This window comes from Grus americana, chromosome Z, assembly GCF_028858705.1.
Source record: "Grus americana isolate bGruAme1 chromosome Z, bGruAme1.mat, whole genome shotgun sequence".
NCBI lineage: Eukaryota > Metazoa > Chordata > Aves > Gruiformes > Gruidae > Grus > Grus americana.
Window position 1 is genome coordinate 23211470 of NC_072891.1, and position 26308 is coordinate 23237777.

General features: G+C 37.2%; 1 protein-coding gene across 4 annotated transcripts in view; it reads left to right on the plus strand.

The window, feature by feature from the left end:
- The window catches only part of IPO11 (importin 11), a 93814-nt gene that overhangs the window by 29869 nt on the left and 37637 nt on the right, over window positions 1-26308 (plus strand). For all 4 annotated transcript variants that reach the window (XM_054808790.1, XM_054808789.1, XM_054808788.1 and 1 more), the window contains 12 exons: window positions 882-1034; window positions 1296-1339; window positions 2195-2285; window positions 3714-3761; window positions 4408-4513; window positions 8430-8556; window positions 9667-9700; window positions 9883-9923; window positions 11026-11142; window positions 12537-12650; window positions 15786-15901; window positions 17413-17489. In XM_054808790.1, the coding sequence (XP_054664765.1) occupies window positions 882-1034; window positions 1296-1339; window positions 2195-2285; window positions 3714-3761; window positions 4408-4513; window positions 8430-8556; window positions 9667-9700; window positions 9883-9923; window positions 11026-11142; window positions 12537-12650; window positions 15786-15901; window positions 17413-17489 (1068 nt within the window). The remainder of the gene's footprint in view (window positions 1-881; window positions 1035-1295; window positions 1340-2194; window positions 2286-3713; window positions 3762-4407; window positions 4514-8429; window positions 8557-9666; window positions 9701-9882; window positions 9924-11025; window positions 11143-12536; window positions 12651-15785; window positions 15902-17412; window positions 17490-26308) is intronic.

The following is a 26308-nucleotide window of genomic DNA, read 5'->3' on the forward strand; positions in this document are numbered from 1 at the left end:
CCACATTAGTTTGATATTTGGCAATGACTAGATGACAATTAGCGTTCTCTTTCTAAATCTAAAAAAGTTTCATGATCATACTAGTATGTATCAGATTAGAGAAACCCAGCACTTAAAATTTTTCAGAATATTGATGTATTTCAGTGTTATTCCATAATATTATAATACATTAGAATGTCCTAAATCCACTGATTATTAATGAAAATACTGACTTACAATAGTTCATAGTTGTATTTATAGTAATGTTGTCACTTGAGACAAGAAGAATATAGCACATTCTAATAAAATCTATAGCACTTGACTTTTTGAGAACTGGGTGATTAAAAAAAAATTAAACCAGAAAATTTCTTTTTCTTCATTTCTGACTGACATATAGTGTTTGTGTTGGTTGTACGGCATACACTATTTGGTTTTATTGCTGCTTTTTTAATGAAAGCTAACTCCTAAAAAACCCAGTTCATTTTTAAGATTGTATTTGGATAAACTTTCTGAATAGGTATAAATGAAACTTTGAATTTTGTGTGCTTTTTAATTCAGTAATGCTAAATAAAAAAGTACCAAAAGCAGCAGGTAAACAGTTTTTCTTTTCATCTACATAGTAGCTGAAAACCATTATAATACATTGTGAAGCCCTAATGACCCTTCAGTCTAATTGTGCTATTAGAGAACTCTCTTAAAAGTAAATGAATTTGGGATTTTAAATTGCTTTAAAAAAGTAGCACATGAAAGCCTGTTGTTAGTCTGCCATGAAAATGTATTTTTCTTTTTTTCTCTGAGGATAAGAATTTCTTATCTATTGTTTTCTTTCTAATTTTACTAGACTACTCTTTGATCATTAAGCCACTTAATTATAATTTGGAATTTTCTGTGTTTTATTTCAGATAGCAGTCCTGAAACTCTTGAAGCACATAAGATAAAGACGGCATTTTTCACATATCCAACACTAATGGAAATATGTAGGAGATTAGTCACTCACTATTTCCTGCTGACAAAGGAAGAATTAATGATGTGGGAAGAGGACCCAGAAGGCTTCAGTAAGAAAAATGTTGTATAGTTGGTTGCAGTTTATTTAGGTATTGGTATAAGAGTTTCATATCTGCATTGCCTCTATAAATTGCTCTCAGCAATATTGGCGTTTTTATTTTCTACAGTCTTGTTACATGGACAAATACTGCCTGTAGAGATTGTTTTCATAACGAGATTTCTCGTAGTCTGATATTCACATATCGAAATACTAAATTTTATTTGAATCATAGTTGAAATAATACTTTTTCCTTTTCTTTGTGAAATAATAGCTGTGGAAGAGACAGGAGGAGATTCTTGGAAGTACAGTCTGAGAGTAAGTGTTTCAATTTGAATGAAAAACATTCAACATTTCTGGATGCATTTCTTAATAGTCTTGTAAGTAAGAGAGATGACATTTGGTAGAAAGATATGTTCATGCTTTTAAAAGAAAATCTTTAGCAAAAGATATTTCATTAGAATTAGTATAAATTAACTTTGTTCATTTATCAGTTTTCAAATATGCTGAAATACACTGGAAACTATGCACTTCGTATTCTAAGAGGGAGGGAAAAGGAGTTTGCTTCAGCAGTTGTATAGTATCTGATGGTTATTAAACCTAGTAGTTGTCTGTTCTTTAAACTGGTAACCAATATTACCACTTATGACTTTGTTAGTAGGCATAATGAATGAAGAAAGTTTCAGATACATCTATATTAGCATTTTAGTTCAGATCAAGTGTGCGCTGTTGTAGTGAACGTCCCAATTATTGCTGCTGTGATTTGCTTTGCAGAGAGATCTCAAAGTTTATTTGCTGGGTTACTTTAATTTTAAAACTAAAAACCTCAATCCCATGCAACTAATGTGTTCCAAGTGCAAATGGGTATTTAATCCAGATGACTTAACTTGAGCTAATCCAAAAAATCCATGATATACCTACAGTGTGGTCACTGGGTCCTCAACAACAGCTGTTTCACCCCACAGGTCCATTGTTCTCCTACCGCAGAACTGACTGATATAGATACAGCCATCAGAGTCTTGCTAGAGTTAAGCATACTGTGTAGTAGGAAGAGTGGTATTTCATATAATACTGATTTTGCAGTATATTGTATTTTAAATGACCTTTGGTGTGAGATTCAACACAAATTTTAGCATAAAATGTATTTTAATTGCCTGCCTTTTAATTTTTCAGCCATGCACGGAAGTTCTTTTTATTGATATTTTCCATGAATATAATCAGACTCTTACCCCTGTGCTCTTAGAAATGGTTCACAGTCTACAAGGTAAGTTCTTTAAAAAATAAAGGAACTGTAAAATGTAGAATTTTTTGTGTTTGCTTTTGTCAACTGGTAAACAATTTTACCTTGTGATACCTAATTTTATATAGTGCATTCACACTGTATTTTTGAAAGGATATGTTGATATTTTAAAACTATTTCTAAACCTACTGTAAGGAAAATGCAAGAAGACGAAATCCTAAGGATTCTTTACTATTTATCATAACTATTTTAGATGACTGCCAAAGATTGGGGCATGAGGTTTCAGGCTTTCTTGAGAGTGGCTGACAAGCTTAATAAATGCTGTAGGTTGTTTTTTACTTGGAACTTCCTGTTCAAATGTTGCAAGGCAGTTTATGGTGATTCTGCCATGTCTCTGCAAAAATCCCGGGGAAAAAAATCTTTAAAAGAAGTTCAAGTTACGCTGTCATTTTGGACAGTCTAGAGGGCTTTCCAAATCTGAAGAATCTGCTTTAAAAATGTAGTCTTTTACTGTATGAAGACTGAAGTAGTCATAGACTGAGGAATGATTCAAGTTTTCTTCACCCTCAAACTGAGTTTTGTAGTGGCCATGAAAGATAATGAGTGGTAGCTGTCACTTTGTTTTCCCTGTCTTTTCAGCTTAGGTTCTTTTCCCAAATTGTATCTTACCTGACTTACCTTATGTTGTATTTGTACTTACCAGAATTGATCAGTGCATTCTATTAAATAGAAATAAATATTCATTTTCTGAAGGTGGTTTCTGACTTCAGAGAATCTCTTCATAAAATACTTTGTGTGCCTAAGTTTCAGGGTGGGCTTTCTGTGATTCTGGGAATGGTAAAAGATTCCTTACAACAGCATTGACAGTTACTTTGTTTTCCAATAATTATGGCAGTTAATACTTCCATGCTAAAAGACACATATACACTTTTTTTTTATTTTTTACTCCTGAAGCCCCTAGCAGCCTTTTCTGGATGTTTTCAACTTGGGAGTTACCGTTGATGTACTAGATGATATTAAGAAATCATTAATTCCTAAGATTTTTGAAAATTTGTACTTACACGTTATAAGTACACATGCACACATATATAAAGTATATAGAAACTAGGTGTAGGACTCTATTAGAAATGGTACTGTGTGGTCAACAGTCTTCAGCAATTTGTGGGTTTTGAGTCTGTTCATTTAAAATACATGCTTCTGACTTGCATGTTGCTGTTAAAAATGTACAGATCCAAAGAAATCAGTCAAAAATAGGGTATGAAAGCAGAGATTTGATTTTGGTGTATTCACTGAAGAAGGTATTGAAATGGAAATAACTGAACTTGTGAATAAAACTAAAATAGCAAAGCAGTCTTAATTCACAGCGTACTTACTTAAAGTGTAAAAGTGCAAAGTTGCTTGCATTCTTGGTTTTAGATACACTTTTTTCTTTATTTTAACTTTGTCTTGTAGGGTCTACCAACATGGAAGATACCAGTGCTATACTGATTAAAGATGCTGGTAAATTAAATTTACTTTACCTTTGAAGTAACAGAGCTGCTTTTGTGTATGTGCTTGACTTCTTAAAAATTATATGAAGAATTTGCAAGTTTTTTTAAGACATTTGGAAAATAGGACATAAATTCTATTTCTCTTTGCACTTGGTGTCAGTCTTCACTTTTCAAAATGCTTTTGTAGAAATAAGGTGCTTCTTTCAGCTTTTTTGTGAAACAAACCCTTAGACAATCTCCCTTACTGTCCTGTCCTTTCCTCTCTGCAAATAAATGAGGTACTGGGTTTCCATGGAGATGCTTTATCTGTTTTACAAGTAAGAAGATTTTATGGCAAAAGAAAAGAATTGTCTAAGACCTCTGATGGAACCATTTTTTATGTTAGAATAAGATCTTCACTGTTCTTATGGCTTTTAACTATTTTCAAGAGTTTGAATTTTCTTCTGTAATAGCTTTCTTTTACTAAAATTTCTTCCAGAGTTCCCTTCACCATGATCTGATAATACTGTTCTTCAGAGAGATATGCTTTAGTTTTGTTTTCTGTATTATGTTCAGGTTATCAAAAATGTTTTTTGAAACTTAAATTAGTCTGGTTATTTAATATTACAAATTAAACATTTAAGCAAACAGTAAGCATAACTTTTGTTTTTCCTCAGTGTATAATGCAGTTGGACTGGCTGCATATGAACTATTTGATAGTGTGGATTTTGATCAGTGGTTTAAAAATCAACTATTAGCAGAACTACAGGTTTCTCATAACAGGTAAACACCTTGTTTTGTTATGCCTTTATCATTTAAATATGAACTGTTGATACAAATCTGGTACGATATAATGTCTAATAATTGCAGAATTGAAAATTAATATTTAAACATATCCAGTAAACAAGCAGAGGTATGAAATATGTACAGATAACTGATACAGTCACAGAAGTAACAGTGTTCCTGACAGTTTCTGTTTATGTTTAAATTACTGTGTGGTGGGTACTTCCAGGGTTCTGTAAAGATATTGTAAGTCTGTCCTCTTGCATGTATTTGAGCTGACTAAACTTTCTCAGGGCAAACACCTTTGCTCGTTTAGAGAAAGATCTTTAGGCCTCCTGAGACCCCGGAGTCCTTTAGGCAGCAAAGTCCAACTGAAATATGTGGGAAATAATCACTGTAAAACTGTAGCTTGGCCAAAATAGTGAGTTGTTCTCAGGGGTTTAAATACAAACCCTCTGTAGTATTTTTCACTTAATTTTGCCAGCACTAAAGTGAGGAAGTAAGGATTTGGGTTGTGTTTAAAGTGTGAATGATTACAGGCTGGTTCTACATAAAGGGTATTATATAGTCCATCTGCTGTGGGTTTTCCTTCTCACCAAGGTCCCCTTCGCTTGGCTGGCCCTCACATGAGTACCTTTCTTTCGTTTAGCGGATATCATAGGGTATTTTGAAAGATAGGTTTTGACATCTCAGAGCAGTCCATCTCAACTGCTGACTAGAAGACGGTGTTCCTCAAACTTCACTCTTCCCTCAGGGGAAAGACAGTGACTGCTATAGCTAATCCTGATCAGAGGAGTTCCCACTCACCCTTTGACTCTGAATAAGTATGTCCTGTTTTTCTCATCAGAGTCATTGGCAGTGACTCTAATGTCCTTTGAAGAACTTTACTATCTTTTCTACATTTGAAATTCTTCTTACCTGATTATTATCTGAAATATAAACTAATTTCTTTGCTAATACCCTTAGGAGCTACTATAAATTGTAAATGCTTTTCCATAATGTGTTGCCAGCCAGCTTTTTTTATTTCCACATGTCAGTTATAAATACTTTCTTTACCAATACAGTTCAATTTCTTGTAGAATGGAAGATCCTGTTAAACTTACAAATACTAAAATGCTTCTTTTTGTTACAACACACTATTTACTTTGAGATGTATAACCTTACTTCAGAGCCACAGAAGAATTGCCATGGTTGTTTACGTGGTGTCTCCAGGTTTTACTCTTTTTCTCACTGGTCTTTTTTTTGTTGCTGTTGTATGATCTCTCAACTCTACCTTGCTATCTACCAGTGGCCAAGCACTCTAATCATTAGGCTAAATGTCAGAAGAGGAGGGAAAAATGAGAGATCTGGTATATATGATTGATCCTTTGTTCTTGTGCTGCACCACCATTCATCTCTGAATAAAGCTGCCATTGTATTTGTAGTGCATGTTGGATTTGTAGCATGTGCTGGCATTTCTATTATATCCACCCATATAGCATAAGTAAAACTGGCAAAAGTCTTCTGTGGTTGATATAGTTGTATTTACAGTAGGGAAGACACCTGCACTAACCATTTGGTTGGCATGTGTGATATCCCAGGATGAAATTCCCGTGGATACAGACGCTTGTAGTAGAAATCCTCCAGAAGTTTGAGGCCTTGTTTGTGTTTGCTTGAAGTATTTCTACTACCAGCATCATTGGAGACCACCACAGCAATAAGGGAGACAGTAGTTTGAATGTTTTAGATAAAGTGGATTGGAGAGTATGATCAGCTGTGCCACAGAATGTCCCATGGTGATTAGCATGCTTGTTCAGAAACTGGTTCATGTTTGGGAACACAAACCTGTGTGTTGTCAGCAGTGACCTAAAGTTTGCTGTGTTTTGTGTTCTTTGAATGTTTTGTCGTCTGTTGATAGTGAGATTGACAACTGTGACCATAGCAGTAGGACAAATATGAGATTAATGAAAAAATACTCTTAAAGATTTTCAGAAACTTTGCATTGCCAAATTTATCAGTTGCCATAATACTTGGTTTTTACTAAGGAGAAACTCTTCTGTAATATGAAAACAGTTTACTGAATACAATCTTTTGCAACAATTCAATCTTAAACCAAATTTTCCTGCTGAGAGAGAAAGTACCGATGTGATACTAAGTATTTTGGTATCAAGAAAGATACTTTTGATTTCAATGTCTGAATACTGTTCAGGCTGCTTGAAGCTACTGTCCTATGACTATTGCAACAGAAGCTGCCTTATGTTGGAATACAGTCACTTTCCCATGTTGGAATATGGTCACTCTTCCCATGTGAGCTTTAGGTCCTGCAGGTTCAATCTGCTTATACTTAGTCAATGTGTGCTCTTAGCGTAAAAGCTAATGATGTTCTAAGAGTTGAGCTTTTCCCAGAAGTAGTGAATGTGCAAAGGTAGGACCTCAAAAATGAGCACCTATGAGCAGAAGAATTTCTAGAAACTTAAGTCCTTTTAAAAAAAAAAAAAGCAAAACGCAAACACGCACACCTCAAAAACCCAAAAGCGTGCTAGCTTTTCTTCACCAGAGAGAAAGAAAGGAAGAATATAAAGATGCTGGTGAGATATATGTATTCTACAACAGATATCACCAGACCTAAGAATCCTTGCTGTCAGTAGACAATCGTGTACTTCTGTCATTTAAAACTTTTCTTTCTGTGATAGTGGTTTGAAAACTATCCAATGCCAATCTCAAGAAAAACCTCTTAGATTTTTAATATGCTGATTTTTACAAGTTTACCTGTAAGGCACGAGCATTCTACAAATAGAAAAAGTTGTGACATCAGAGTTTCTCGAACAAATAGAAGACTGTGTTAGTAAGGCAACAACTTGTGTAAGTCATGCTTCATCATGGGTTGTTAATGCTTCACTGCCACTCAATAAATCTCAAACAACACTGGAATGTTATTCCTCAGTAGCTTTGTGTTCCAGTCTAATGAATTGCTGTATGCATGCTACTTTCACAACTTCTGTGTTCTGTGAAGGTATGCTTTGTTAATTATCTTACAGTTATGGAAATGTTTAATAAATCACATTTATTAAATGTAAAGAAGATTCTGTAACTTCAGTTTAAATTACTGTCTTGATGGCTTACAAGGCAGAATTTCATCAAATGAAAAATACATTTAGGATAACAAGGCAAAATAATTTGTTACTTAAATTTCTGTGAATAGGGTTCATCTTGCCTAACTTTATATGTCTGCAAGTTAAACATTTAAATCTAGGGTATTCTTCCTGAGCAGCTTTTATAATCAATGGAGAAAAGTAGCAGCTTTACAGAATGCTTTATGTTGGGCAATTCAGCTCGTTGTTCTGGTTGTTACTTCTTCACATTGACTCTAAAGCTGTTTGGTTTATACCCTTGTTGCCACAGTAGTGTGAGATTATCTAATGTCAGTTCTTTCTGAGAATAATTTTAGACTGATGACATGAAATATTTGGGCAGTTGCTGTAATTCCGTACTTAAGTTTGCATTTTTAAATTGTATCTGACCTAAAATTTTTAGCATAAAAAGAATGTCAAGGAAATTGCTGGAAAGTGTGGTGAAAGCAGTAGATGCCATGATGGCAGTAATAAATATAAGATTTATTTTTAGGGGTTTTTATTGTTGTGCTATGTGCAGAATAAACTGTATCTCTGGTGAGACCTTCAACGTTCATTCATTTAGGATGAAAGGTATCCTTTTTTAGACTAATTTGGTGTTTCCAGAGCCTTCTAGTGAAGAATTTTGATGAAAAAGATTTCTTCATTAAAGTTCTGAAGTTGATCTTGGCAAACTAAGTCTTTTAATAATTGTTTTAGGGAATAATGTTTTCCTAGTGATTCTTAGATTTCTTTTTCATCAAAGTATTCTAGAACAGCATGTGTAATGAGTTAAAGAGTACAATTTTTTTTCCCCACTTTTAAAGATATAAACCAATACGCCGACGAGTAATTTGGCTGATTGGACAGTGGATTTCTGTAAAATTCAAATCAGACTTGAGACCTATGTTATATGAGGCAATTCGTAACTTGCTTCAAGACCAGGACTTAGTGGTAAGTATAAGTAATGTTTTGGATTACACATTTGTTCTGTAAACACTGGCAAAACATAAATACCATACGTTATGTAAACTTGATTGAGAACATAACAGCACACCTTAAAGTCTGTTGTGTCTTGCAAAAGATAATCTGTTATGGGGGTGTTTAATTGTGGAGATGTTGATCAGTAAGGTCAAAGATGTGAAACGAGCCCTTAAAACTTTCAGTAGGTGGAAAAAGAATGGTAGCAGCAACAGTCTGTTTTGTGTAAGAAAGTTGTGAAGTCTTGAGATAAATCATTTATGAGCAAATGAACACTTTATGTAGATAAACTAGGGTTATTCTGTGAGCAGTCCCTGCAGTATACAGTATTATTTAAGCACCAACATACTTACCTGCTAACAGAACATGATAAATGGCATTGGTTGCTAAGCTGGTTAAGTACAAGTCTGTGGTTTTAAGCTACAACTTCAGTTTACCAGCAGGTGAGGTTGAGCTGAGAAGCTGGTTTTGTGATTGTTTCTTTTGTTTTTATTTTTAAACAGACCTAGCAGCCAACAAATAAAACAAACCTAGCTAGTTTGTTAGTTAAATATTAGTAATTGGCAGTCATAACAGATATTTCTGTCATTCCAGACAGCTTTAGCAGAGCAGGATGTGTTCCTGTATCAATTTTGTAACTGTTTTCAGTTAATGCTTTCTAAGCATCTGAACATCTACCGGGGAAGAACGTGCTAGCTTGTTAAGTTTATTTGATTCTGTGCTTCTTGAGTGACAGCAAGCCATGACATAATCCCAAGTGAAACTCCTTTTCTAGTGCAAGAGGTTTTATCGCAGGTTAGATATCTTATTGTTTAATTCTTTCTTGATCTTCATGAAGGTTTTGGCTGAGTAGTTTCTCCAGGTGGAACCACTTTAGCAATGCCAAATAAACTGTGAAGGATACTAAAATGAAAGCAGATGAAAATGTTTGAGTTGAACTAACCACACTTCTTAGAGGACGACAGAACACATAGAATGATTCAATTGCTAAAGAGCAACTGGTTTCATATTGTCAGATACTATGTTGATAACCAAAATGTTTAATGGATGTGTTTGTGATGCTTCTTGACTTTTGTCTTTCAGGTCCGTATCGAGACAGCTACGACACTGAAGTTAAATATCCTTTTATTGGCAAAGATGTGTGATTAGCTCCTAATTCAGAGTTACTGTAACATAAACAACTTTAAACTTACTACCAAATTCTTCACATTATAATTTTTGCATATCCATGGAATATTTTCTTATTTGAGTCTTGTATCCATCTGCAGTCTGTATTATTTTTCCTTAATGGTTGTTTACCTGTAGATGACTTTGAGTTCAGCACCGACCAGTTCTTACCGGTAAGAGCATTTATATGGGTATATTCTGATGAGCAGATAGATCCATAGAGGAAAGCAGGAAAAAATAATTTCCAATTTCATTTTAAACCACACTATTTAGTAATCAGTGTGTGTGTGTTTCGGTTTTGGGGGCTGTTTTTTAAGTCTTCATAGGCCAAAACGTGTAAAGACTCATACTGCTGCTTTTAAGGTTGGTAAGGTGCAATATACAGACAGACAATTCAAAACCTTTTAGTATTATGACTATTACAGCTTTCTAGCATTGTGTGTAGTACTATATGTACTATGTGTTACCAGATGCTAAGTTTCTTTATGCTAAGACAATATGAATGCAGTCTTTAAAAAATGTTTCCGCACCAATGTGACTTTCCAGTATGCCTGTTTCACACAGTACTTTCCAACCTACTGTTTCACACAAATAATAAATATAAATATGCGGTTAAAATAGTGCCTTAAAAACATAGACTTTATTGGTCTCCTATGTTTGTGTTCTTTACAGTGGTCATTACTGTTGTCATTAAACAATGAAATGTTAGCTATAAATACAGCAAAGATTTATTTTGATTACTCATATTTAGCAGGTGCTTTTTCTTCTCATTTGATTATGACTTCCACAATAACTGCAACTCTCTTGAGAACAAACAAAACAAAAATGGAGAGTGCTTCTAAACTGTAAACATTGGAATTGTTTAAGCTGTCTTTTTCAATTCAATATATAAATTTTATCTACTGACCAAAAAGATGGAAAACTGTGCCTTTGCTTTGACTCTTAAGAAAGTGCTCCTCCTGAGAAGTGGTCTTTGGCTTATAGTATTTTATCTGTGAAATCATGTTTGCACTTAGCAAAACATGAAAATTATATATTTAAACTGATCACATTTGAACTGTTACATAAGAGCATATCTGAGGGGATTTTATCCTGTTTAGGCAGTGTTTGGCTAATAAGCATTTTTCCAAATGAAAAAGTAACATTTTGTACACTTCGTAAGTGTCCTTCAAGGTTCATAGATGTCTTACAGTTGTAAGTGTACGGGGAAAATCACCAATTGATGTAATCAATTGTATTTTTGAAGGTCTAATCTGTAGTTTGTTTTTCTTTTAGTATCTGGAATCCATGTTTACACTGCTCTTTCAGCTACTTCAGGAAGTAACACAATGTGACACCAAAATGCATGTTCTTCATGTTCTGTCTTGTGTGATTGAAAGAGTCAATATGCAGGTATTTTTTTATAGATTTCAGTGTTAGCTTTGTACTAAGAATGCAGAGGAGGGCTTGATGTTTTTGGCTTATACAAAAATAGTAGAAAAATGTCATGGATTAATAGACTGGTTATTGTTATGATAGATGCCTCCATTGTTTGCATTACTTGATTCTCTTTTCACTTTTCAGTTCTCATTTATCTTTTGTGTAAAATGTTCTTGCTCAGTTACTACTTCTTTTTGTTATTTACTTTGTATTTATTAACCCATCTTTTAGACTTCAGAAGGACTTTCACTGTTTATTGCTTTTCTTGCAATTTTCTTTTTTTTAATTGTAAATTATTCTAATTGTCTCATCTTATATTTGAACAAGTATTTTATTAAATCTTATATATTAAAAGAGACATTTTGGGGGACAAAATGCTTCATACTTCTAGGGACTGTGCAGTTAAATTTGTAATCTTTCATTGGCACTGATGGATCACGATTGCCTCTCAGCAGCACTCAACTGCATGAAAAGTTTCAAGTTCACATTATGAATTTTGAGTGCTTCCTCTTTAGTGTTAAAGTATATTCTTTAGCTTATACATAAAGAAATTGAAGATGTTTTTGCAGAATTAAAAAATAAACTGTTGACTGCTTTTATCTCAGGTTTGGGGGTTTTTTTTGGTATTACGGTACTAAGGACAGAGATAATGCACGGTTTTGAGCATATCTCCTCTTTCTACAAGTAATCCTGCCTGAGACCCAAATGAGGCTTTACTAATTGCCCTTTGTAGGAAAAGTCAACACAACAGCAGATTTTCCTGCATTTTAGATCAGCTAGAGAAGCAGCAGAAAAAACAAGTTGAGAAAGAACTTCTGAATCTGTTTGGGTTAATTCCTAATTAAATACTTTAGAAGACAAATAGATGAACCTTTTAGTATTGTAGAACGTTACAGAAATATTTAGGTTGGGACAAACCTCTGGAAGTTATGTAATCCAACCCCTGCTTAAAGGATGGGTAACTTCAGAGGTTATTCAGCTTTTTTTTTCTTTTACTGGGACTGTTTCTGGTCATCTTAAAGGATGTCATTATTTAGGAATCCTGTCTAAGTGGAGAATATATTAATATGAAAATATCTCTGGTTATGAAATGAAGCATTTTTTTGTGTTCTGTTTACTTAAACCTGATTGCTATACACAAATGTTATAAGAAATACATTCTTTTCAAACTACTGTGCAGTCAGAAGTTATTTCAGTCACAGAGTATGGAATGTGGTGTTTTAGGAAGAGGAGAGATGAGTAAATTAAAGGAAACTGTATTTTTACTGTGACAAAAGCAGCTCTTAAATATTTCAGAAATTGTGCTTGGAAAAAAGTAATGGCCTTGTTTCACACATTAAGAAATAAATTTGTGTTCTCAACTTCAGATACGACCATATGTAGGATGTTTGGTTCAGTATTTACCACTCCTTTGGAAACAAAGTGAGGAGCACAATATGCTGCGATGTGCCATTCTAACCACCCTAATCCATCTTGTCCAGGTAAGGGGCCAGAATCACATAAATGTTGTCAGTGTCTCCTACAGTTCTTTCTCAGACATGCCTACATGTTCTGTGTGTGTATATATGTGTGTGTGTGTATATATATTTGGGCAAAATTAATGTATTTTCTCACAACTAAAGAAATATAGATAACTTTTGGTCCCAGATTTTGCCATGTAATGTTAATAGCTATGTTGACCAGCATTGTATCTAAATGGAAGTTGCTGGTAATCTGTAGTCAGATAAACTAGTTTTGACCTTTTAGACTCATAGAATCATTTTGGTAAGAAAAGGCTCTTAAGATCATCGAGTCCAGCTGTTAACCTAGCACTGCCAAGTCCAGCCACTAAACCATGTCCCTAAGCACCACATCTACATGTCTTTTAAACACCTCTAAGGATGGTGACTCAACCGTTTCCCTGGGCAGCCTGTTCCAGTGCTTGACAAACCTTTTGGTGAAGGAATTTTTCCTAAATATCCAATCTAAACCTCCCCTGGCATAAACTTGAGGCCGTTTCTTCTTGTCCTGTCACTTGTTACTTGGGAGAAGAGACCAACACCCACCTGGCTACAACCTCCTGTCAGGTAGTTGTAGAGAGCAAGAAGGCCTCCCCTCAGCCTCCTTTTCTCCAGGCTAAACAACCCCAGTTCCCTCAGCCACTCCTTGTAAGACTTGTGCTCCAGGCCCTTCACCAGCTTCGTTGCCCTTCTCTGGACACGCTCCAGCACCTCAGTGTCTTTTTTGTAGTGAGGGGCCCAACACTGAACACAGGACTCGAGGTGTGGCCTCACCAGTGCCGAGTACAGGGGCGCAATCACTTCCCTGGTCCTGCTGGCCATGCTAGTTCTGATACAAGCCAGGATACTGTTGGCCACCTTGGCCACCTGGGCACACTGCTGGCTCATATTCAGCCAGCTGTTGACCAGCACCCCCAGGTCCTTTTCCACCAGGCAGCTCTCCAGCCACTCTTGCCCAAGCCTGTAGCGTTGCCTGGGGTTGTTGTGACCCAAGTGCAGAACCTAGCACTGAGCCTTGTTGAACCTCATCCGTTTGACCTCAGCCCATCAATCCAGCCTGTCCAGATTCCTCTGCAGAGCCTTCCTACCCTCCAGCAGATCAACACTCCCACCCAATTTGGTGTCATCTGCAAACTTATTGAGGGTGCACTTGATCCCTTCATCCAGATAAAGACATTAAAGTGAACTGTCCCCAGTACTGAGCCCTGGAGAACACCACTTGTGACCGGCTGCCAACTGGATGTAACTCCATTCACCACAACTCTTTGGGCCCAGCCATCCAGCCAGATTTTTATCCAGTGAAGCTTATGCTTGTCCAAGCCATGAGCAGCCAGTTTCTCCAGGAGAATGCTGTGGGAAATGGTGTCAAAAGCTTTACTGAAGTCCAGATAGACAACATCCACAGCCCTTCCCTCATCCACTAAGCAGGTCACCTTGTCGATCAAACAGGGCCTGCCTTTCGTAAACCCATTCTGACTGGGCCTGATCATCTGGTGGTCCTGTATGTGCTGTTTGATGCCACTCAAGATGATCTGCTTGAGTGGTTTTGATTCTTGATGGTAGCCTGTCTTTTTCCTGTTATTCTATACATGTACAATAAATGCCCTAATTCCTCTAGAGGCTTACTGTAATACCTTGCCAGAGAATTTTGAAAACCTATAGAAATTATTAGCTGCTTGCTTTATCCAGAGATAAACTGAATTTTGTATCAGTGAAGGAAAAGATCTTGGTATAACTAAATAATTCTTGAACTTGAAATATTTAGAAATATCTCTGCTGTTTGCAGTAAAAATTCAAATAAAATGTAGTATGTTCCTGAGAAAAGATTGACAAATAAAATAATGTGTGGTTATATTGCCTGCTATTAAGTGCTATTAAGCACTTCAATATGGATTATATGTCATCCCACTTTCTCCAACCCCACTACCTCTCAAAAAAGATGTTGTAGGAATAGCAAAGATCCAGAGAAGTGTTCCTAGAATGTAGGGCGTCCATACAGCAACAGACTGAATACTCAGGCAATCTTGCTCTTGTGGAAAAACATGATTAAGAGGATAGTGTTGTAGGGCATAACAGTGGAGAGAAAGTGGAAGGGGTGTGACTAGATGTTACAACTAAAGGAAAAATTAGGGTTCATTTAAAAATGGAGTTAGTTCAAACAAAGAGCAAATATATTTTCACAATAAAGAAATTATGGAGCTGCTTGTTACTAGCCCCTCTGGAGGCCAGAAGTACAGGTGGATGCAAAGAGATTAGACATATTTATGGAACATTCTCTTTCTTTTAAGACAAGTTTATTTAAATAAATAATTCCCCAAATAAGACTTAACTTAGAAACATCAAATAATTTTAAACTTAACAGTTTCCAAATATAGTAATTATGCAAAAGCAGCATTCAACTAGCCTCAGTTCTCCTAAGTAGTAATATTACAATGTTACACTGCAGTAGTTCCCAATTTAAGAATTCCATTCCTTTTGCGATTAGTTTAACTTATGATTAGTTTTTACAAATGTTATCTTTAGATTATTTTTAAAAATTGGGTTTTCTTATTAAATGATTGCTGAAAAAATTCTTTACTTTGCATTCTTGGGAAGACATCTTTGTGTGTGGCTCATGGATCATGTAAAAAAATAAATCAGTCATCAGTCTGTGAATCTTTGCATAGCAATGAAAATAAACCCTTCTCCTGATTCTTAGAATATGTCAAAAGATTTAGGATGTGGTAAGGTCTGAAGAGAAATTCTTTTCTGGATCTTTAAAACATTTTATTCAGCATTTAGTCATTTAGTATTTGAGCTCTGACTTTTCCCAGAAGAGAATGACCAGGGAGTGTTTTTATATATATGTATTGTTTATCATTTTTTCTTGCAGACCATTGATAAACAGCTTGTTTTCAAAAAAAGTTAAGTAATTTTCTCAAGATATTTTTAGAGAAAGCTCAGGAGTATCAGACTATTTTGTTGTATGGAGCGGATGCAAGTTCAACCTTTTATTTCTTGAATTGATGTTTACAGTATGCAAATAGAACAGCATCACGGATCTCTTTCAATGCTATTTTCAAAATGCTTGATTTGAGGATTTTGAAGTATTTAACATTTTTTAATTTACTTTTTTAGGGACTGGGAGCAGACAGCAAAAATCTCTATCCTTTTCTACTTCCAGTTATTCAGCTAAGTACGGATGTTTCTCAGCCTCCACATGTCTATCTTCTAGAAGATGGTTTAGAGTTGTGGTAAGAAGTGTTCTGTATCAGCTTCTAATTTTTAAAATGTTATTTTTATATCCCCAGAAGAAAAAAAGATTTTAAAAAAGCTTTGACTGTATTGTATGTTCTTGTTATCTTAGCTTGACATCATCTATATCATATCTTCTCTCAGAAGAGATGAGGTTAGGAAGTTAATAAAAGAAACACAGTTAAAAATAACTGAGTAGGTAATCCATTTTCAGGCAATTGATAGTGGGGTGCAGTTCTGTTGTGATAATAAACAGCAAGACAAAAAGTCTAGACTCGCTATAATGTGGGTGCTAAACTAACAATTTGACGCGCTTGACTTTGGGAGCACAATGACCCAATGATTCTCAGAGCTAGTTGCTGGAAGAGATGGCATATTCACAAGGATAAAGTGTAGAAGTTACCTTCCAGATCTCAGGCTATTTGATGACTGAACATAAGAGAAGGGGCACTGTGATCAGTTTGCCATGAGTCTGATTTCTTTCTGATGCTGCTGACACTGTAGGAGGAGGAAACTGTACCCGGACCAAATTCAGCACATCTTTCCTGCAGAATAGGAATATATTGAGTTTGTCTTGAAAGAGTGAGGGATTCCTCTAGTCTAAATTGTAGATGGGCACTTGAATTACAAATACTTAACCTACGAATGATCTGTTCTGTGTGCAGTAAAACTAAGTTTTATAATGCTGGTGGTGGTGGGGCAAGTCGAAGTGCAAGATGCTCACAAAATTTAAGACAGGGACCTTTTTAATGTGTCAGTTCAGAAGTTTTATATCTTAATAATACTGAACTTGAGGTTGTTATTCTGATGCCTAAGCAGAAGAATGATATTTTTAAGACGTCCTAAAGCATCAGAGGAATCTGGATGGAGCTGCCAGAAACAGTTGGGACTCTAATGGCTTCTTGAACCAAGAGCAGGAGAACAGCTAAGATACTTTACATAATTGGAATTGTTATTTAAATACAGTAATCCCACACCTAAGATCTGAGAACACACTGGATATGTTGCTGTGGTTCTAAGTATGAATTTATTTTATAGCTACTGTTTTCAAACCTCAGGAATTTTAAATTGTTATAAACAATGCTGAACATATAGTTATGCTTCTATGTGTGGTAATCAATGCATCATTTCAGACCTTAAAAAAAAAAAAACCACTAAAGGTTTGAGCTGATTTCCACCACAGCTGCTCCTTTGAGGTGTAAAGCACTACATGTGCTGTTCTTTACAGCATGAATATTCCTCTCTACCCACCTTCTCTGGAGATTATGTTGTCCTTACAAAAAGACACTAGCATGTTTTTCTTTCTTTTCTTACCTTAGCAAGACCCATGCCTATACTGATGGGTGTGTTGTAAGGACTACTGCTGTGCTTGAAATATACTTCAAGTAATTGTTACACATTATTTAAGTATTGTATAGTTACTAGAAGTTACAATGTTTTTCATCTGTCAAAATGATTGCACAATGTTATTCATAGAGCATGTAAAATACTTTGCCTAATCTATTCTTAGGTTAGTGACATTGGAGAATAGTCCATGCCTTACACCTGAGCTCCTGAGAATATTTCAGAATATGTCTGCCCTTCTTGGTAAGTCTTTTACTAATAAAAATTCTGGTTTTTTTTTTCTATTGCTTGTGTTGTTCATGCATTAAGTAGTGCTGCTGTGGCTACAAGAACTAAGGAGCCTTGCAAAATTGTAACTATTAAAAAACGAAGAACAGGTTTTTATTGTTTGACTTTCCCATCTTCTTCATTATCTACTTACCCTACTTCTGTTACTAAATTGAAGTTGCTTTGTATGCAAAAGATAAGACAAATCTGTTTGTTGTTTTAGAGTCTTTTTTAAGAAGTTCCTGAAATTTAACGCCAAATGTGCTGAGTTTTAGTCGTATCGATTATATGGAATACTTGCCTGTTCTGCTTACAACCAGAATGATGATTTCTAGTCTGAAGAATTGAAGTTTCCATTATTAGCTTTTTTCATTATTCAGTTAATAACTATGTAGGATGTTTTCAAACTACCTAAATATGTCTACAAGTGTATTGGTCAAGCAGCACTGAAATTAAAAGCAGTAGTTTTGCCTGAATTGTTGACAAAAGATAAACTTAATGAGTATTAAGAATCAGTGCTTAGGAAAATAGTGATATTTGGGGTGCTTTTGCTTTGTTATTAAAGGGAGTATAAAGATTTTTTTTGTTTATTATGTAAATATATTTTTTTAATGAAATCTTTAGTTGTACTTTTGTAGGTTGTGGAGCTAATATAGCAAATGGATTCATTATTTAGAGGACTTTGTTTATAAAATTACAGAAGTTAGCTTTTTAATTTATTGTTGTTTTCATCACTTAATATTTTATTCTGACTAAAGGTCAGTAGAAAGTTACATCATGGTGGGTAGGTGCGAGATGATGTCTTCTATTATTTCTCTGTGTATACTAGATCTCTTATGACAAAACTTCTCAGGAAAGTAGTGTTTCGTAGTGGTTTTAATACTTAACTCCAGAGTTACCTCTTAGGTTCTGTACCTGCCAAATACCTTTTGTCTTCGTTCATATCTACACATGTACCCTTCCTCCTTCTTGTTCTGTGTTAGTAGTAGATAGTATCTGCCACAGGAAACTTGTACTATGCAAATGGTTGTGATTTTCATAGTTGTGTCACACTGATCTGCTTGAGTTAAATTCAGAAATACTATGTGGCTTGCTTGCATTTGCTGCTGCTATTTTGTCCCCACCCTGTTGTCCCTAGTCCTCGCGCAATACTTTCCAGGGTAGAGAAAAATATGAATGGAAACTGTGGCAGTCTTTTCTAACAAAAGGTGGAGGTATTCAGGAATATTCTACACTTGTAACAATTTCCTTACTTCATGAATGAATCCTGGAGAATAGTGATGCTCTCCTTTGGAAAAAGTATATCCTCAAGAGAATGTTGCTTGTTCTGAAAAATGAAAGCTGTCGTATGGTGCTGGTAGAGCAAGTAGTACAGTTAAGCTAGGAAGGTTTTCCTGAAGGTGAGGCTTCAGACACACTTATATCAAATTGGTTTTTCTGTTGGGGATGGGAGGGGTGAGTGGCAAAAACACAGCAGCTGATGTGTAATCATAGACTGGTTTCCTCTTATAGACTTCTGGTACTACTTGACTTACTGAGCTTTTTTCCGAGTGTCATGTTAATCAAAAATTTTCATTGCTGTAAGCTGAAATGGTGCATATTTTGCCAGAAAGTGGAAATCATTCTGGTATGCTCTTTGCCTGCAATTCTCTTCTGTTTACATCAGGAGAATATAGCTGGACAGCCTCCACACAACATAGACATTGCACTGCGATGTTGAAATAGAACTTCAGTATTGGATTAGTGCTAACCTTATTTTAAAACTTGGTAGCGATAAAAACAGTACAATACTGCCATCCGGTACCCCTCAAACAGCTACTTCATTTCTTCAGTATATGTGAAGTATCACTTCTTCAAATAAATCCAGTGTAACAGCACAGTTTAAGCTACAGCTCCTTGCAGAAGAAATGTATTGATCAATGATGATCAACTGTGCAAGTTAATTAAATAACCGTTCAGTCTGAGTTCCGTAGTACAGTTTCTCCAGTATACAAGTTGGCAGTATTCACCTGAAACTTTCAGCACTTGACAACAAACACTTCCTGTCCTTCTCACCACAGTGATGTAGCTGTCAGTACAAGGTGTTGTAACAGGGAACTCTGCTGTTTTCAGTTGGACAAATGCAGGAATCCATTCAAATTTTGAGATCCTCAAATTTAAAGTTTCAAAATTTCAAAGTCTTGTGTGCCTTAACCGTCTGAGAGCAAAACAGAAAATCTCTCTGAGACTGGTTCTTAGTTCAGTCTTAAGTTATTAAAGTGGAAGCCAAAGGGCAGATATGGCGAAGGGAAGTTCTGAGTAGATGACTGCCATGCTTTTGTCTTTCAGAGCAAGGTGGGGAACTAGCAACAAGGTGCTCCAGAAAATGATATTGTTGAAAATAGAGTGTAAGGAATATAAACCTTCTGACCTTTAGTTTCTGAATTTACTCTCACTGAATGAAATTACTCTAATATACAGGTAACATAACTAGTTTTCTGGTGTGTTTAACTGCTCCATCAGCATTTAAGTCCTTCAGAAAAAGTGTCCTATTGGAGGTAAAAATGGTTGAACTAAGAGGGCTGAGAGGGACAGAAGTTGTTCAGACGTGAGATTTTTGGATATTAGAGGTATATAGCAGACCCTGTCCTGCTGAAGAGGAGAAAACAGATGTGGCAAGAAGTCATCAAACTAGAAAGGGAGAGAAGATGTTTTATCTTCTTCATGGCCAGATTATAGCACTTCTAAGAAATAACATTTATTCAAGACTTAAAAGTATTCGTATACAATAATAGGGAAAAAACTTCTGTGGGAACTGAACAGTGTACGTAAATAGATACAGTGCAGCTTTGATGACTCGGACCCAAACGGACTGTGGAAAATAATATGGATAACCATTTACAGATTCACAGATTGGTAGCAGTTGGAAGGGACCTCTAGAGGTCATCTAGTCCAACCACCCTGATCACCAAGAGCATGTTGCACAGGATCGCATCCAGGCAGTTTTTGAATATCTCCAGAGAAGGAGACTCCACAACCTCTCTGGGCAGCATGTTCCAGTGCTCGGTCACCCTCAGGGTAAAGAAGTTTTTTCTCACATTGAGATGGAACTTCCTGTGTTGCAGTTTGTGCCTCATTGGCCCTTGTCCTGTCTCTGGGCACCATTGACTCTTCTCAAGTCTGGCCCCTTCCCCATCCACCCCATAGATATTTACAAGCATTAGTAAGATCCCCTCTCAGTCTTCCCCAGGCTAAACAGACCCAGCTCTCTCAGCCTTTCCTCATATGAGAGATGCTCCAGTCCCCTAATCATCCTTATAGCCTTCCGCTGGGCTCTCTCCAGTAGTTCCCTGTCTGTCTTGAACTGGGGAGCCCAGAACTGGACACAGGACTCCAGACGTGGCCTCACCAGGGCAGAGTAGAGGGGGAGGATAACCTCCCTCGACCTGCTGACCACACTGTTCTGAATGCACCCCAGGATACCATTGGCCACGAGGGCACACTGCTGGCTCATGGAGAGCTTGTTGTCCACCAGGACTCCCAGGTCCTTCTCCACAGAGCTGCTTCCCAGCAGATCAACCTCTAACCTGTACTGGTGCCTGGGGTTGTTCTTCCCTAGATGCAGGACCCTACACTTGCCCTTACTGAATTTTATATGGTTCCTCTCTGCCCAACTCTCTAGTCTGTCCAGGTCTCGCTGATTTATATAAAAGTAGACAGTATGTTTATGTTTAAGGAGGTACAGACAATAGGCTGGATTGTGTATTGTTCAGGTTGTTGGTTATTCATTGTGTTATAGCTTTTGCTTTGCATTAATTGCCTCTGTGGACAAGGTCCTGTGGGACTTGATTGTGACCGTACACAATATTTTTTTAGAAAATTCAGGAGGTGTGCGGTGATAGATTGCTGGTTCTGATTCAGGAGCATCTAGTGTTTCCCACTGGATTTGGGAGTTTAGCTTAAACATCAAAGTACAAAACTTGATTTATGATTTCTGTGTTATAACAGAATGTCTTCTTCGGCAAAGTGACATAAGACTGAAAGAGATGTACTGTGTGCAAGTTATGTCTGGTAGTTTTTGAAATGTACTATGAATATCACTTAATAGAAAGGTGTCGTTGTGGAGTTTTTTCCTGTCGTGAATGCATGTTTACATGACTGAATATATCATCTGTTTCACAACTTTTTTTTTTTTTAAGTGCTCTTAAGATGCTTGCCAAGACTACGTACTGCATAAGGACTTGCTTGTACATCATTGCTTCCTGGCCCACCAGTAATACCTTAGAAACCTGAACTTTGAAGGCCTCTATGCTGCCTTCTCTCATGCTTTCTCTGCCTGTTGTGGTTTAACCTGGCAGGCAGCTAAATACCACACAGCCGTTTGCTCACATCTGCCCACAGTGGGATGGGAGAGAGAATGAAGAGGGAGGGAGGTAAAACTCATGGCTTGAGATAAAGACAGTTCAATAGGACAGAAAAGGAAGGGAAAATGATGATGATAAAAGAATATACAAAACAAGTGATGTACAATGCAGTTGCTCACCACGTGCTGACTGATGCCCAGCCAGTCGCTCAGCAGTGGGTGCCGCCCCCAGCCAACGCCTGATCCCCCCCAGTTTTATTGCTCAGCATTATGGTATGGAATATCCTTTTAGCCAGTTTGGGTCAGCTGCCCTGGCTGTGTCCCCTCCCAGCTTCTTCTGCACCCCCAGCCTCCTCACAGCCAGGGCAGTATGAGAAGCTGAAAAGTCCTTGACTTAGTATAAGCACTGCTCAGCAACAACTAAAACATCAGTGTGTTATCAACATTATTCTCATCCTAAATCCAAAACACAGCACTATACCTGCTACTAGGAAGAAAATTAACTATCCCAGCCAAAACCAGGACGCTGCTGGAGCCGATTTGTCTTATTGATAAGAATAAACCTTCAATGTTCCTTGACTTTCATTCCTGATTTAAATTTACAGCCCAGAGAAGTAATTGCTTGCCTTTGCTTCTCCTGCATCTTTTAGGAGATTTTTTTGAAACATGCTTATCTATTGGCAAGCAATTCCAATGTGTGATGCATAAAAAATTGGCTTAAGATTTAGTTCAGAATTATTTTTAAGTCATTCATTCATACTAGGTTTTTCATTATTTGAACATGCCTTTGTCATGGCTATGTCACAGGCCTGTGGCATATGTCACCATAGGTATGTCAGTGCCGTGACATCTCTTCAATTTTAACAGTCAACTGAAAAGGGAAAAGTAGAGAAATAGTTTTTATTTTTCTTTTTTAAGTAGTCTGAAAATAATATATAGCTGTTCCTTTGCAGATACATTTGTCCTTCTGAAAAGAGCTTTTTACATCCATTTCAGGATACTACTGCTTTTGGAACTGGATGTCAGAGGAGTTGTACAAATCCATTAGATTTGTCTTTTAAAGTAATCAATTCTATCCTTAAATCTTAAAGATACAGGAGTAGAATGTTGCATTTGATACCAAGGCATGATTTCATTCGCATAACTGACTTTCAAAGATTGTGGTGCTGTCATTGATGTACAATAATTGTTCATAGCATAATTGTCAGATTTGGTTTTCATATCAGTACTGGTGCTAATGTTTAAATTCTGTTGTAATATACTTGTCCTTGGAGGGGTTCAGAGGCTCTGTAATCCATCTCTCGGTGCAGCAGACTGAATAATGCGAAATGGAGGAATACATTAATTCTCTGAGGATGGATGCATTTTTGCACTGAGATTGCTTAAAATGACAACTGAGTCTGATATAATTTCAGGTTGTGAATATGGTCAAAGTTAAAACATAACAATTTCAAGAAACATGAGGTGTAATGTGCCTGTGCTGTACTTGTAAAGGTAATGGCAAAAAGCAGGTTACTGTCATAATTCCTCTGATCCCAAACAAAATGCAAAGGAGAGCGTTAGTTAATTTAGAAAAAGACATGTTTGATTCAGGGAAACCTGGCAAGGGAATTGATGCACAATTGTTTTTTAAATGTAATCAGTTGAAGGTAGTGTTTTTCTAGAAAAATGCTTTTACTAAACATTGAGCTTTAAGCATAGATGAATGACCTGAAATCCTGTTGTTTTCACAACATCTGTCTTAATCTATTTTTTCCTTCTGGCCTGAAATAACTTACTACTTGCAGGTTTGTTACTTGCACTTTATTACCTTTGTGTCAGTTATCACAGAACTGCAGAATGGATAGTTATGGAAAACCTGGCAGCACTTCATGTTTCTGTGACCATTTCTTTACAATTTGTCTACTGCATCAGTGTCTGAAACTTAAAACATCGTTGTATCCAGTGAGGAAAAAAAACGCAAAAACGACTGCAGACTTCTAAGGATAATGCAGTAACTTCAAGAAATGCGTAACACTACTAATGTGCTACTAAAGCTAATTTATAGATGTATTGGAATCTTTTGATGAGGATATTGGATGGATAGGTGAAACATCATCTCTTTTCAAGTAAAGATACATAAGTATTCAAAATAAGTGATAACAAGACATGACCTGGCCAAGCAGCGAGATCTGAAACTAATCATGCTTTCAAAGCTGTCCAATGGCCATGTCAGATAACAGGAACATTAATGTTCCTGTTAATGGGAGGGAAAAGAAGAGAAAATGCTAAAATTCCCCAGAACTTTTTGATGTTATAATGGAAAAACATAGTTTCTGTAATGTGATTTTTTTTTTTTTGGTGGAATTTTTTCGGTATAAGCATCACTAGGTGTAAGCCACACTTTCATACAGGCTACATTCATGTAAGCCATGCAAAACATACTGGGTCTTAGCCGGCTGCTGGTGTTAGTTTAATCTGGTAAGGAATTTTATTTAAAACTTACATAAAAGTATTTTTCTGTTGGCTCTCCATGATGATTTTATTGGAATATTAATTAAAAGTGGTGGAGCAGAAGTCCACTTACTTTACCAAGAATAGTCTGTCTCCCAAACTGATTTTAAGAAAATTTAGCAAGCCCCGTGAGGTTTTTTGGTCTTCTGTTTTGTTTTCAGACAATGAGGGCTGTTTGCTTTCTGCAGTAGTATCAACCTCCATGTAACACTTTGAAACCTTTTTGTGGTAGGTTGACCCTGGCTGGGGACCAGGTGCCCACCAGAGCCGCTCTCTCACTCCCCTCGTTCACTAGACAGGGGAGAAAAGGCATAACGAAACGCTTGTGGGTCGAGATAAGGACAGGGAGAGATCACTCACTAATTATCGTCACGAGCAAAACAGACCGAACTTAGAGAGGGAATTCATCTAATTTATTACTAAGCAAAACAGAGTAGAGGAATGAGAAATAAAACCAACTCTTAAAACACCTCCCCCCACCCCTCCCATCTTCCCGGGCTCAACTTCACTCCCGGCTTCAACCTTCCCCCCCGGCTTCAACCTTCCCCCCCTCCAGTGGCGCAGGGGGACGGAGAATGGGGGTTACGGTCAGTTCAGCACACGTTGTTTCTGCCGCTTCTTCATCCTCAGGGGGAGGACTCCTCTCATCGTTCCCCTGCTCCAACATGGAGTCCCTCTCACAGGAGACAGTCCTTCACGAACTTCTCCAATGTGAGTCTTTCCCATGGGGTGCAGACCTTCAGGAGCAAACTGCTCCAGCGTGGGTCCCCCACGGGGTCACAAGTCCTGCCAGCAAATGTGCTCCATCATGGGCTCCTTTCTCCACAGGTCCACAGGTCCGGCCAGGAACTTGCTCCAGCATGGGCTTCCCATGGGGTCACAGCCTCCTTTGGGTGCCTCCACCTGCTCCAGCGTGGGGTCCTCCACGGGCTGCAGGTGGAATCGCTACACCCCCTCATCCTTCCTCCATGGGCTGCAGGGGGACAGCCTGCTTCACCATGGCCTTCACCACAGGCTGCAGGGGGATCTCTGCTCTGGTGCCTGGAGCACCTCCTCCCCCTCCTTCTGCACTGACCTTGGTGTCTGCAGAGTTTCTTACATCTTCTCACTCCTCTCTCCAGCTGCAAAAGCTCTCTCTCTCTCTAAGTGTTTTTCTTCTTAAATATGTTATCACAGAGGCGCTGATTGGCTTGGCCTTGGCCAGCGGTGGGTCCATCTTGGAGCCGGCTGGCATTGGCTCTGTCAGACACAGGGGGAGCTTCTAGCAGCTTCTCACAGAAGCCACCCCTGTAGCCCCCCCCCCGCTACCAAAACCTTGCCACGCAAACCCAACACACTTTTGTTTTGCTATGAGTTGTGTTTTTTAGATGTTCTGGGGCAATTTTTCTTAAAAAAGGTCTTTACAGGTACTGCCTGAGGACGTGTGTCTCTTTTTTTTTTTTCTCTCTTCAAACTGCTGCTGTATACCATCTCCTGTGTGTATCTGTCTCTTAAACTGATATGCTGTCCTTACTGAAATACTCAAGATATTGCCTGAAGCTCAGTGTGTTTCAGTCCAAAAGCTCAATGCCATTTGATGTGGAACCTGGGTCAGAAGAGCAGAACTGCAATCTTTATTTCAGACTTTCTACTCAGCATTTACTGACTCAAATGTGAGAGATCATTTATCAGTAATTGCAGGTCTCTTAAGTACGTGTTTTATTTGTTCTGTCTTTAATATCTTCTTAGCCCATTATCACATCTAAAATTTGACTTTTTTTTATCATTAGGATTGGTTTTTGAGGTCACAGTATTTCTTGTTGCTTCCATTTGGGAATATGAAAGCTGTTATCTCTCTTTTGTTATTGTCTCTGGCAGGGGACAGAACCTGAATGGTACTGAATCTAAGATAATTTAGGCATCTGGCACTTTAAAAGCTGCATGAGGGAAAAAGACTTTTGGAAGTGAATCATTTTAGTTG